This window comes from Sordaria macrospora, chromosome 1 (genome assembly GCF_033870435.1).
Source record: "Sordaria macrospora chromosome 1, complete sequence".
Classification (NCBI taxonomy): Eukaryota; Fungi; Ascomycota; class Sordariomycetes; order Sordariales; family Sordariaceae; genus Sordaria; species Sordaria macrospora.
Window position 1 is genome coordinate 255665 of NC_089371.1, and position 13978 is coordinate 269642.

The 13978-nt window shown below is 50.4% G+C and overlaps 4 protein-coding genes across 4 annotated transcripts; all 4 read right to left on the reverse strand.

Moving 5' to 3' along the window:
- Nucleotides 1–18: 18 nt before the first annotated feature.
- SMAC4_09562 (uncharacterized protein) lies at nucleotides 19–642 on the reverse strand (the record flags this gene model as incomplete). Its single annotated transcript, XM_003343418.1, has 1 exon — nucleotides 19–642. The coding sequence occupies one exon, from the start codon at nucleotides 640–642 to the stop codon at nucleotides 19–21; it is 624 nt and encodes a 207-aa protein (XP_003343466.1).
- Nucleotides 643–2085: 1443 nt separating this feature from the next.
- SMAC4_09563 (uncharacterized protein) lies at nucleotides 2086–2931 on the reverse strand (the record flags this gene model as incomplete). Its single annotated transcript, XM_003343419.1, has 2 exons — nucleotides 2086–2174; nucleotides 2526–2931. The coding sequence occupies 2 exons, from the start codon at nucleotides 2929–2931 to the stop codon at nucleotides 2086–2088; spliced, it is 495 nt and encodes a 164-aa protein (XP_003343467.1).
- Nucleotides 2932–4574: 1643 nt separating this feature from the next.
- SMAC4_09564 (uncharacterized protein) lies at nucleotides 4575–5132 on the reverse strand (the record flags this gene model as incomplete). Its single annotated transcript, XM_003343420.1, has 2 exons — nucleotides 4575–4849; nucleotides 4946–5132. 2 exons carry the CDS (start codon nucleotides 5130–5132, stop codon nucleotides 4575–4577), a joined length of 462 nt encoding a protein of 153 aa, XP_003343468.1.
- A 3907-nt stretch (nucleotides 5133–9039) lies between these two features.
- On the reverse strand, nucleotides 9040–9504 carry SMAC4_09565 (uncharacterized protein; the record flags this gene model as incomplete). The annotated part of the gene is made up of 1 exon (XM_003343421.1): nucleotides 9040–9504. One exon carries the CDS (start codon nucleotides 9502–9504, stop codon nucleotides 9040–9042), a length of 465 nt encoding a protein of 154 aa, XP_003343469.1.
- Between the last annotated feature and the right edge of the window lie 4474 nt (nucleotides 9505–13978).

Sequence of the window (13978 nt, forward strand, 5' to 3'; positions counted from 1 at the left end):
CTTCTCCATCTGTTGCACTTAGCTCACCTCGTTCACGTCCTGTCTGAGGTGATGCACATTGCCATCTTCTTCGTGGTCCTTCGAGAGGTTGAGCTGCTGCAGCCGGGAATGCGGCGTGGTGTTAGTGTTGAGCTGGCTGTTTGAGTGGAGGGTATAGGGTCCTGCATGGAGGGCTGGAGGTTTGATTACCTTTACTTGTACATGTACTGGGAGTGGGAAGGGGGTATGGGAGCGGGGTTCGAGGTGCACATGGGTAGCACTGGCTATGATGGATTTGACGATGGTTTCATGGAAGTTTTCGGCTGCTTGGATTGCGTCGTGGAATGCAGCCTTCAAGTACTTGAGGATTGACTTTGTCTGTTCAAGTTTGCTCTTGCTCTTGATCTTTATGCAGTCCGTGCTTGGTGCACTTGTCGTAGAGGTAGAGGGAGAGACGTTGGCCGTGGCCACAACGTGTTTGATGGCTGGTGCAGTGCTGCCGTGGATATTATGGCTGATAGCCTGTATAACCTTCTGATTGTGGACGATCTTCGGGGGCAGGGCCAAGGCGGATGCTGCGGGTAAAAGGCCTCGGAAGGTAACAACGACGGTGAGGTAAAGGACCATGATGGGAGGCAACATGGAGTGCGGCTTCCACTGCATCTTTACGATTGTTGTTTGGGGTCTCATATGGGTTGTTCGGTCTTCTGTTCGGGGTTGTTCTTCCCGTCCTGATGCCTCGAGTTTGCTGTGATGGGACTGATGGGACTGTGATGGCTTGTGTTGACGAAGGGAGAAGACGAGTCAACGTTGGAAAGTAATAATGGGCTCCCCTCACGACCAAAAGGAAACTTGTCCTTTTGTGTTCCCGCCACGGGGCCCAAAGGCTGCAACGGAGTTCCGCTGGGGAAGCACATTCTCAGGTTTCCTGCAACTTCATGTGAGACCATATCGTTCGTAAATGCAAGAGGCTTGATACTGCGTTTCTATATAAAGATGGAGGAAGACTGATTATGTACCTAGGTTCATGCACACATGCACTCACCGTTCTCCTGCACCTTTCCTCGTCTACCATGCTTTCTGGTTCCTTAGGTATCCCGTTGACGCGTTCCTCAGTGAGATACGGCATTGTTTTTGCAGGCAAATTTTCAGTGCCCCGACGGAACTGATATCGTGCACTTCATGCTAACCGCCCCTTCTGCTGCACATAATCCGGTCCTTTTTCCGCATCATACCAAGACCAAACCCTCCTCAGTCGGTTTGCATTTCCACGTACGCCGTGCTGCTCACTTTCCGCACCTATCAAGGTTGTGCAGAATAATATGAGTATTAGTGCTATAAAGACCCCCTCCTAAGGATAATCTGAACGGCCATAACGCATTCCAAAACCTCCACCGATGTGGTGGTCACCCTCCGGCCCTCCCCCTCCACCAAAGATTACGAACTTTGTTCTCCCGACCACCTTGCATCTGCCCTCGTACACACATTATCTCACAACGCCCAGGATGAGGACTCCTTATCAGATTGTAAACCTGTATGTTAGTACCATATGGCTCAGCCCACTGTAATGGACTGGGCTTCCCATCAATACTCCTGGGGATAGCTACCGCCTCCGCAGCATCCAAAGCAGTAACGCCCTTCCTCTCGCGACCTCTTCAACCTCTTCTTTGCGCAGCAGCCGCACCAAATGATTAGTGCAGTCACAATCATAACCAAGGCCACAGCCACGCCGACAATTATAAGCAATGTTTTGGGGCTGGATCCACCCTCTGTTGTATCAGACTGGGAATTATTGTTATCTTTGCCATCCTTACCTTGGGCTTGGGTTTGGGGGGATTGCGGATTCTGGATATTGTGAAGGAGATCTAGTAAGTTGAGTAAGACAGAGATTAGCTACATGCTCGTCCAAGTACCATTAGTCTTCCCTCTCTCTCCTGCTGCGTTAGCTACTCCAAATCTTATCCCAAACTTTCCAGAGACCGATAGCGGCTATGGGAAGCGCAACGAAAAGTAAGAAGCCAAACATGGAGACAAGAATGGCCACCGTTAGAATTCCGTGCTTGAGACAATTGTAACCAGGAGGACAGGAGAATTCCTCGATGAATGTTATTCCCTCAACCCGACGGAACCGTCCTCCAGTATCTCCATGTCGCTAATGTCGTTGTGAGGTGGTGCTGGGTTCAAATCTGCCAAGGCTATTCAGGAAGGTGGAGTCAGTGTGCGTCCTGGAGTCGTCCTCCACCGGATGGTTCGATCCTGTGAAGTTGTGGCATGGGATTCTGTTGGGCGACGCTGGAGGGGATGCTCGAAGAAAGGCAATACATAGTCCGCGTACGAGGAAGAACAAAAGGGACCCTAGAGGAAGAGGGATACAACTTGGAATGGTCGCGCTGGAAGATGTGCTGGATGCAGAAATAATCCAGAGGAAAGGAGGATCCGGGAAGCGGGAACGGGTACAGAAACTTCCAGAGGAACCCCGAGGGGATGGGTATAGTTTTATACAAAAGAGACCGGAAGGATAAGAGACACAAACATCGTCAACGTACCTTCTCTCCTGAATTCCCGTCTAGCATGGCCATGTCTTCGGCTCACGTGGGGTCGGTGAACATGGCCAGTTCTTGCTGAATTCATGTGGGCATCATCGGCATGTAAAGTTTCATCTTGTGCTTGGTCGACTTCTCGAGATACAACACCGTGGCCACTCGCATCTCTTTCGTTGTTGCCCCTGTATGGAGGGGGACTGGCTCGAGTTGCGAGGATGCTGGCCACCGTGCTTGTCGACGACGAGTTTTCGTGTGGTCTGTGGATTGATTGGGATATGGAGATCTCGAGGTTCGAATCATCACGGTTGGGGGCTTGATCTTCTGTCTTGGCCGCCGGGTTGATTGTCGAGGCAGCGGAGAGGCCAAGAAGGGTAGCAATTACAGCTTGAACGAAGAATTCTGAGCGCATCTTGCCGGAGTTGATCGTCAGCGAATGATGGAAAACGAAGTTGAGGTTGGGGATTACGTTGGAAGTTCATATCTTTTTCTTCTCCAAGTTTTGAGAGATGTTGGCCCCTTGCTCCCTTCAACAGGCCAGACTTCCTCTACATCGTTGCGTTGATCAAATGCAGTGAATGCGAGCGAATGTAGGTCGGGAGGCATTGTACCAACTGTGAATGAGCCATTATTTTGAGTCAATGCCCTGTGCCGGTGCTTTGTGTTGCTTTCTTGAGTTCCTTTTTTCGCAGGACCAACGAGTCTGTTGGTTGCCCGTGCCTGTTCCTCCCTGTAGGGATGAGAGAAACTGCCAAAGACTCAAAGAAATTCTGGTGCGGTGCTCGGTTCGTTGTGGGTATTCTTGTACGAACCGGTAACTTATGAGAATGAGGGTGAATCATGGAAAAGAATGGGCCGTCTTCAAACAGAAAATGGGGAAGATGAAGACACCAGATTGATCCAGACGAGGAAGGAGCGACGACATGTCGTTGAAGATGGAGTCGGAAGTGGCCGATAAGCGACGATGGCGGCTCTCTGACCAATCAACGCGGTAGAGCCCGCAACCACGACCCCCCCTGCCCCGCAATCTTGACATCTCTCGCAAAGATCGACGACATCTACCTATTCATTCCATCTCCCACTGCTCGCTGTCACACACGATATCACCATAAAGTGATAATTTATGGCTCGAGAAACCATGTGGTGTCTTCTATAGAATGAGGAAAAGCCTGAAGCCTAGATCAAAAGATCAAGCTGATGATAAACCTCACCATCACCGCGCTTTCAGAGATTCGACAACTGCGTTAGTGACACGCACTACAATTAGTTGCAACAGCGCCCTAGCACTAACAGCTACGCCCGAATTGCCCCTCGACCCCTCCTCTCAAACCCTCTCACCATACGCACCCATTGTCACCTAACGCAGCAAGGCCAACCCTCCTCCTTGCTTCAATCCCATCTCGGCCTCCTTGTATTGCTCACACAATCAGCAACACTCAGCTACAACAGCACTCAAGGAGAGAACCGAAACAATAAATGATACTCTCCACCAACCCTTTGACACATTCAGCGACACCCGAAAAACATCCCAAAGCACAAAAGGTACAGCACCTGGTACTGAAGAGGTTGGAACACGAAGCGCTCTCCCGGAAACTCTCTTTCCTCTCCTCATCCCAACCGCCGCAACACACCCCGCGGATAACGGATGTCATGAAAAGACCAATGCCGACCATGACGACCACGACGATGATGATTGCAGCATATTTGCCAGCTTTGGGTGCTTTTTTCTTGATCTTTCCAAGTTTTCCCGTCGAGGCTGGCTTCGGAACGGGGGCGGATGTGGTGGCGGCGCGCTTGGTAGTTGGAGTTAGGGTTCGAACTTCAATCATCACGTTGTGCGACTTCTCGTCGACGAAATTATTTGGGGAGTCGGGGACATCAAACGATCGTGCGTGCAAACGCTTGTTCGATTCATTCCTCGCATCGATTCCAAGGTCAGGTACTATCTCTCAAACCCATCGTTAGCGCTATTCCTATCACTGATCAAGGTGCCTCCATCAACTCGGCTCCTGATTTCCTCTTCATTTTCCAACGGTCACTTCAACTCCCTTTCTCTCATGCCGCGAATCTCACCCGGGGGCGGTAACCCCTCCTCATCCTCCTGCTCATCTCATACTCCTCCCTAGCCCGCCTCCGAAGTTTTCTCCTCCATCTGAGCCCAAGGCAAAAGCCGATTACAACGGCGACAGCAGCCAGACCCAGTAACGAGTACCCGACGGCTGCACCCATGTTGGTCTTGTGCCCAGTAGGCGGTGAGATAGGGAGCGGATCATGCGTCGGCCTTCCATCGTCTGGCTGCTGTCCTTGTCCACCTCCTCCGCCTCCTCCACCTGCTGGTGGTTGACCATCTTGTCTTTTCTAAAGAACAATGGTGGCTCCTTGTGGTTTACCCTGTTCATCATTGTTCACTGTCATGTTTTTCTTACCTTGGCTGCTGATATCGGATGTACTGGTAGGCTCGTAACCAGATTCCGTGGGTAGTGTGTGTGTACTTGAGCTTAAATCATCGCTGATGGCCCGTTGGTCGTGAGGGCCTGGGACCTTGACGACGGAGGCGGCAGACAGGCCGAGGATCGTTGAGAGGAACAGGTACTGGAACAGCTGTGGTTGCATGTTGTCGAATACCAACGGCTATGGGTGTTTCTGTTTGTTGGAATACTGATGAACTTCATTGCGAAAGGGAAGTGGGCAATCGTCTTACTTGTACCTCCAACCGCTTCTTCGAAGCAACGGACCGCTTTGATCGCACAAGAAAATGACGGGACGCAAGTATCATTCAACAATAAAGGCATGCTATGAAGAACTAACAGCTACAAGCAAACTCGGTGCTATGCTTCACGGGCGGTTGGTTTGTTCGTACATCCTTCGTGAAGAAGACCATTTGGTCGTTCATATTGCTTATCATGCCATCTAGCAAGTGTAAAAAGTCTATTGCTAACAATTCTATACGGTCGAAAAGAAGGAAAAAAGAATTTCCATCCAGCACTAGGAAATCCAACAATCCCCTTATTTTTTTGTTGCCGACTCATTCAACCACCCCTAGGAGACTCGTGTGCCTCATAAAATACCGGCAACCAAAACTGGTGTTCGGCAAGCCTTGCAAAGAGGATTGTGGTGCGTTTTGAAGATCGATGTTTGTGTTAGTACCCTCCACTAAAAGAAGCAGTGACGGGGCGGTTACACTAACAGCAGTCCAACCACTTTCACCCGTAAGGTACCCATTTCCCATGCCTCGCCACTTCAATCAAACATCAAATCAACATCGACAAACTCCATGAATCTCTACACGTCCTCTCCACCACGTAGTCCCGCTCCCGACCTAGGAACCTGAAAAATCGACATCATCAACAATAAAGCCCCAACACCGCCAGAATTAGCAGTTACAATCCCCTCCACACCCCCACACAATCCACCACAAAAACATTCGCAAAACCCCGCGCAACACTCGAGACAGCCATCCAAACAATCGCCTTCCCCTCCAGAATAACCAAACCCGTAAATACAACTGTTGCCACCTGGTCCGCCGCCGCCGCCAGGACTGGAACAACAGCAGCAACCGCTGAAAAACTCATTGACTGCTTCCTTCCGAGCTTCGTCCAAGCACCAATAGACGAAACATCCCGCAGAAAAAAAGAGCACGAGACCACCTGCCACGACGATACCGGCGATTTTGGCAATCTTTTTCATCCCTTTTTCGGATTCCTTTGGTTTTTCTGGGCTTATGGGGTCGGTGGGCTGGGTTTGGATTGGGCCTGGGAGTCGCTTTGTGCTTGTCGCTATCGCGGTTATCGCTCTCGCCAGGAGTGAATTCGTTGCGGCGCTGGTGGTGCCATCGTTCGTTGGGGTTGGAACTTGCGTCGCTCGAAGAACATCGTCTTGACGGATCTGCATGGTATCAGGCGTAACGGACTTCACGGTGATGGTATATTCATGGACGTCAGAGGTTCTTGGCCTCGATAAACTCAGCGCTGAAGGACTTGGTCCAACTAGGTTTATGTCTATGTTCTCGAAATCTTCTGTCAGCGTCTGTATTTCAACATTGCCTTCCTTCTGGCTTTTACTTTCCAGCATCCTGTTTGTCTATTCCTGCCGATACTTTGTCTTGCCTACGTAGTTTTCTTCCACTTTGCGTCCTTGCTTCCCTTCCAGCCACTCAATGTCCTTGCATGTTTTTACCACACTGAATCACCTTCTGCCTCTCCTTCTCTGCCTCCTCATCTCATACTCCTCGTCACTCTCCGCCTGGTGCGCTATCCTAGCCTTTCTGTCCTTGATTATACAGTAGATAAGGATCACAGCGATAACCAAAACACTAGCTAATGTCCCTCCCGCGATGGCACCTCCGTCGACACCTCCCTTTTTGCTTGGTGGCTCGGATGGGAGCTGGTCGTGCGTGGGCTTGGGCTTATCCGGCTGATGTCCTTCTTGTCCCCCTGGTCCTGTCTCTGCCCCAGTTTCGCCTCCTGTTCCGGTTCCTCCACTTGGTGGCTGTCCGGCTTCTCCACTCGGCGGCTGACCGCCTTGTCGTTTTCTTGAAACCGAGAAGGGGACCTCCTATGGTCTATCACCTTCTTCACTTCCTTCGTAGGTGTCTGTCTTACCTGTGCTGTCCACCGTGGCGGTTACTGCCTGTACGCTTGAAAAAAAGCTGGCAGTACGCGTAGGGGGTTTGCGGTCTGCGTTGTTAGAATGTTAATGCTCGGGTCTCGAGGCGCTTTGATGACTGAGGCGGCGGAGAGGCCGATTGAGGAAGGAAGAAGGGAAAAGAGAAGTTGTGACCTCATCGTGGAGGTGGCTTTCGAGGACTCTTTTGGAGGTCTAGATCTTCGAATGTCCTGAAATACTTGGTAATGGCTTGGTAGGTAAACAATGGAGAAGTGGCGGTCTTCTCTACCATTGGGGCTGGGCGTTTCTACTACTTGTCCTAACCAATTGCTCCTTCCAGGTTTCTCAAGCCAGGCCCCTTCATGACTCGGTGTCGGAAAGAAAGGGTTGTGTGATCCTGCCGCTGAACTGGTGAACTTTCCTTGTTGAGCATTGTTGTTTCCGGTCTCTAGTATTGGCCATACTCCGCGGCTGCTAAGGTTGACGACAGGCATTTACTGTTCTGGGGTGAGCAATGAGGACAAACATGGGTTCATTTTGAAGAGTACAAACTAGAGGTAACGATATATAAAACACAGCACCTACTAGGGTACGGTTGTAGTTGTTGGTTCCTCAACGACCATGAAACGATCCATTTGTTGAACGGCGTCAAGTTGCTTCACTGTGAGTCGCGCGCAAGGGATCCCGTTACTGCCCTGCCCTGCTGTCCCTCAAAGAATCTCCATTACCAACTACCTACCTATGGGCTATAAGCAAGTGAGGACGAGGCAGCCTTGTCCACGATCTCCCTTATTAGTCTCTTTACAATTTAAGACCCATGCTGACATTTAGCGAGCCCCGTCTTCTTTCCACACCTACCATTATCTCCGCCCATATCTTACACTACAAACGATCAATCGTCACACTGGTTCCAAATCATCACCTCACGCCACCACCAACGCTGCTTACATTACCTACTACATGTACACTACCTATCAACAGCTAGTTCTAGTCTACCTACCTCTAATGGTCATGAGCCCAAACACTTCCCCACCTCAGGGTTCCTCCATATACCTTTTTTTCAGGTGTATTGTAGTCATATTTACGTTTTTCAAGTCCCTTTTTGGCATTAATCCTCGCCACATACACAAATAACTACTTTTTATTATTATTATAAAAGTAGTCGTCGTCAACATCCCGGACTGTATGGAAATCTCCATTACATCCCTCAGCATGTTGGAATTTATCTTTGCAGTAGATGTAATCTTTGGTGTCGCTTCGGGGTATGCTGGCTGGTTTCTCATCTACAGGTGGAAGGTGTGTAGTGGCTGGTTCTAGCGTGACGCATTTTGTTAGCACTGGGCGGCCGAGGGATCCTTGAAATCATCTTTAGTTTAGATGTATCTTCTGGATTGGGAAGAGTAACAGCATTGGAGATGGACGCTCGGAAGATCAGCGCAAGGGTAAAGTTGAGAAAAGGTCGCGAATGCATTGCAAAAAGATTTGGTGTTGGGATACGAAGAAGGTTTTTCAGGGGGGAGCTGGATACTTCGGTTCATGCGATAGTTTGGCGGAGAACCTTGGTGAAAATAAGACAGCGAATGCTTTCGGACGTGGAAGGCACGAGCCTTTTATATGACTTTCTTTTCTTTACCTTCTTTCCGTGGTGGTATGAGCCATCCAGGGAGTTCGTATCTTGTTGATTGACCCAGGATGCCCTATTTCTACTTCAGAAACAACAACATTGAACGGTAAACTTCTCTTCGTGGCGGTACATCCTAGCATAAAGATCTTCTTTAGCATTGTGTCACTCGTCCTTCAAGTTCCATTCCCTTCTTTTATCTGTTTAACATGCCGTCTATTCAAAGGCTATCCTTCGCTCCAAGTGTCCATCATTGGACTGCCTTTCACCGAATAACAGCAGTCTCCCCCTTGGTTATACATTGGGCGATCGTGAACCACGTGAACAAAAATAGGCAATACCCGCAAATGCGACGAGGATCGCAAATGCGACGAGGATGGCAAATCCCGGCGTTGCCATTCCTGCTACATCTCGACGGTGTATTCTCGTGCCTCCATGCTTCTCCTCCTTGGCTTGCTGCGTGTTCTCGTTGTCCGTACCGTGTCTGCTGCTATCTTCCTTGCGTGCAGCATCTTGCTTTCTACCGGCAAGGTGGGTGGTTCCATGTCGGACTCGAACCGGGACACCACCAGGGTAGTTGACCGTGGGTGTCGGGACAGCCACAGGTGGTTGGCTTTCGTCGATTACATCGGTGTTCTGCTTGGAGATCTCTGGAAGGCTTGACGGAGGTATTCCTGGTGTGGGAACGACGAATGCATTGCCAATAGCAACTTCAAAAAGCAGCGTAAGGGTGAATGGAGGAATGTCTTGGGGATGCATTGTGTACTTCTGGTCTTAGGTCGCGCCGAGTCGCCGGTAGAGAATAGTACTGGCAAGGAAATTCCCGTCAGCCAGTGAGAAGCTTTCGTACGGGGGAGAGATACAGCGCCTTTTAAGTCACCGAGGCTTTTGACGCCGCACTGAGCCAGCCAAGGGGTGTTAACGCTGATGTATCACGTCCTCAGGCGGGGCTGCTACTGGCTTTGGCTGTTGGTCTGTTGACGTTGTTGCGATTCTTTGTCGCAATCGCTTTTCTTCGTCTGGGATGCCAACGAGCCTGTAGGTTGCATGACGGAATATAACCTGCCCTTGGCAACGACCTAGGTATGGGTGAACATGCCGTTCGGCGTTCGATGTTTTTGACATGTTTCGTCTGGCGTAGCAATTGGATATTGGTAGAAAAGAAATGCTTAGACTGCGATGAATTTGCGATTGTTGAGAAGGAGGCGCTGGATGTTCAATACAAGCGGTAAAGTAACGAGCAGAACACGGGACTGCGGGGCAGGCCCGGAATATCCATGAAGGTGGGCGCTGATGGAGGGGTATTTTCCCTTTGGGATCTGAAATGACATCTAATTGGTTGATCGCCCTCCAGAACGTTTCACGAGATTTCCTGCATGCCGCAAGGAAACACATGCTTGAAAAATCAAGAGAGGAACAGACTGACAGACTGACAGAAGAGTGTTAATAAGGAAAACAATGCCATTGGAACCTCACGGGGCTCAGCCCAGCCCGGCCCAAGCTTCCGGAGCGGATCTATTATCTGGATGCCTTGCGCCACGCCGACAAACTCTTCCAGACTCCTCCTTCCATATCGACAGTGAGTCCTGATACTTCCATCCTCTTGCGTATTCTCTCACGCACCTTCTCTTTCCGCTTTTCATTCCCGAACCAGAAAATCAGGCGATCCAAACAGCATCGCCCACAGCAAGCGCAGATGAACATCACGGCCGCCACACCCAAAACGCAACCAAGAGCCAATCTGACTTCTGATCTTCGGTTAGTTTTCGCTCAGCCAAAGGCCCATTTTGAGGATTCCCCCAATCATTGCCGTTAGGACTTGTGGTGTTGCTCAGGGTTCGCGGTTGCGCTTTGTGGATGTTGGTGCTTGAAGAGCCGTCATCTCGAATTGAGGAAGGCTGCTTCGTGGGTTTTTTTTTTGTTGTTGTTATTTTTAACGTCTACTTCCGCCTCCCGTAGGGCATGAGACGTGCCGCACCGGTGATTCTAGCATACAAAATTAAGAGCAATGCCCTAACTGTCCACCAAACCTTTTAATCCGAGGGCAAACCGAGGCCTATTGCCAGTGTAAATCATGTGTTGCCCATAGCGTAAACGCGGCCCAACACTTATAATCGAATCGCCCAGTGAGCGAGCCGCCAGTATATGACGGGACCTGTAGAACAAAGGAAAAGATAAAAGAAAGGACAAAATCACTCCTCTCCGCTCTCGCTCTCGCTCTCCTCCTCCCGCAAGGCCTCCTCCCGTCTCCTTGCACGGCGCCGACTGGCTTTCAAAGGATGCTCGTTATTCGTTTCCCTAGTTCGTGAGGTCTTTGTTCTACCTGTCCTTTCATGGCCATCTTCAGGGTCCTGTAAAAATGTGCAGACTGTCTTGCCGGTTGGAAATGGAGCGTTGTGAGAACAATGGTAGCAGCGGCGCAAAAACTCATCAACGGAAGGGAGAAATGCAAGTTGATGTTAGCAGTGCGTGGCAGGGGCAGCCTTGGAAAGCTGCGCGCTGATGGCGGGGTATATCCGCATCGGGAAAGCATGCAGATTATGATTGGTTGACTGCCTTATCGTCTGTCCTTATCGGACGCTGGGCCCCATCTTTCCCAACAGTCGACCATTTTCACCTTTCAAGAAAAATCTCAAAGCCACTGTGCTGTGAGATATGCAGGCCAATTAGGAATACCAGAGTATCCTTAGGGGCTATAGAGTTAAGAGAACAGGTTAAAACGGTCACATTAGAAGTCTCGAACGTACATAGAACTCCTGCCTTTCTAGGGTATCTACTAGAGGCTAAGCATGCAAAACAAGGCTGGCTCGGCAGAAAAGACAGGATTACACCAATAACCAAAGTAGTTTTCCAACAGTTGAGCCTGACATAGACAGGTTGACTGACAGAAAATTGCCGAGAGATACTGAAACACTTCTCTAGAAAAGCTCCCAATGCTTATGATTCTTAGCAGAGGCAATTCAAGCATCCATCAACGTGCTGCCGCCGCAGCTCCATTGCTCAGTGGTAGTCCGCCAGAACTTGCGACCTTCTTCTCTTCACGTTTCCACCGCCACGGTCTGATGACCTTGTCTTGGGGTTTGTGGGCACAAGAAGTGTGTTGATTGTGTTAAACTAGGAAGACAAGAAAGGAAAAGAAAATGTGGAGGGCTAAATACATGGTGGTGCGGGCTGGTGGGCCCACATGACAATGTCAGTGAATGGAGGTGGGACAGACCCCACCACAACACCTTGTGGTAGAGTGCAGATGCAAGCCCTAAACCGAAGAGTGCTAGAGAGAATATCCAGATCCCATCCACTGCGTCAAGTTTCCAACGCTGAGTGAATTCTGGTTTCCCGACATCCTTCTTGTGCTTCTCGGCCTCAGTTTCTGCTTTTCCCAGCTCCGCGCCTTCAATATGTTGCTCCCTTACGAAGATCTCACTTGTATTCTTTCCCATCCTGCGTGGGGAAATTTCTCGTAGGTTCTGGTGCGAACCGGAAGACGTACTCGTGGAAGTTGGGAGAAGTTCCGTTGTAACTGCACGAACATTGTTCATCAGCCAATGTTTCTTTCGCAATCATTCTAGGGCATGACAGGCAGCAGCGGTGTCGAAGTACCTCCAAGCGGTGCCGTCAAGCCTTGCCGCCAATGACTGATCCTCTGCACCTGAGGAAACTGATCCAGCTACCAATTAGAAAGATGACACCCCCTATAGTTCCCCCAATAATCGCGAAGGTTCTATCAGAACCCTCCGGCCCTCGGCGCCCAATTACTCCAAATGCGTCTCCCTTCTCACCCGTCCTGCCGCGTCCCAGTATGTTCTCAAAGTCCGTACCTTGTGTCCCTTCCCGTTTTGGTAATTGCGCAACTGTGTGGTCTTCCTCCCTGTCGGCGAATAATGCATTGTCGGGCGGCGTAAAGGGTTTGCGTCTCGATTGCCGAACGCCGTTGGCTGAGTCGGCCCTGTTTGACAAAACAGCGGCACTTCGCAGGCCTGCCTTCCCCTCAGGAAGGGCAAATACGGCGGAAACACCAAAGAGGATGGTGATGGCAAAGCGAAGGAGGATTTGTGTCGGTTTCATGTTGGGCGTTTTGGAGATGGATCACTGCTGTGCTTATTTTTCGATTGTATTGCAGCAATCAATTATGGTACAAAAGGCCCAAGCGGGCAAGGTAAGTCAGTCCTCGGGTTCCCCTTTTCTTATACCTTGACCCTGATTGATCCTTCACAGTCCAGTGCGTAGACGTTGGACAGCAAGGCCGATAATTTGGGTTACCCGCCGAGGTAAACGCTGGTCTTCTTTTCGGAGATGACTAGCGCATGGGTTGCCGAACAGACAAAACCGCTCGTCTCGCTCAGCTTTTGGCTCCCTTGCAGGCGTTCGCTGTTCACTCATCCTGCCCGGCTTGTTTCTCCATTTTTCATTGGCGACCAACCGCCCTGTTGGGCTTGGAGACCATAGCCGTAAGTCTTATGAACAGAACAGAGTAGAAGAGAAAAGAACAGGCGGCTCGCGGAGCTTCATTACTCGGGCTCCTGGGCTGGTTCATACGGTGCAGGAGAGGAGTGACGGCAGCGGCTCCAGCAGAGGAAGTCGATACCTGTGTGAAGCAAGGAAAGACACACGCAGATGAAGACGTGTTCTGGCACAGCAAAGAGAAGGAAACAGCGAGCTGGAAGGCCAAGTGCGGTGTGGTGAATCTGGATGTTGGGGTTGTGAAATCCGGAATGGAAACAATGCTGGCGACGGGCGAAGACGAAATCAATATCAACGATGGCGGGCAGGGGCAAGCATGGGACCAGTCTGGCGCTAATGGCGGGGTATTGCCGCATCGGGACGGCAAGCGAATTATGATTGGCCACTCACCGTATGGCGCTAGTTCGTATTGGATAGTGGAGCCCCGCTGGCATCCCGTCTTCCAATGTTCACAGCACGTTGTCTTCTCACCGGTAGTTGATGAATCTCATGGCATTCACTCCGTACCATTACATCTCATGTCTTAATGAGACCTTTGAGACTAGCTTCGCCAAACCCGAAGCATGTGCACCATTCTCCTAGGAGCACACTACTCGCGAATTAATTACATAATCCTTTCCTTCCCCAATTCCCCAATCCGCATTTACTCCCTCCTCGTTCGCCGAAACTAAAACCAAAATTTCCCTTCCCCATAACTTCCCCGGAGCCGTCCTGCGGACCATCCCCATTGAATTCGATCACGACCCACCCCCACCAAGCATTTCTCACTCTG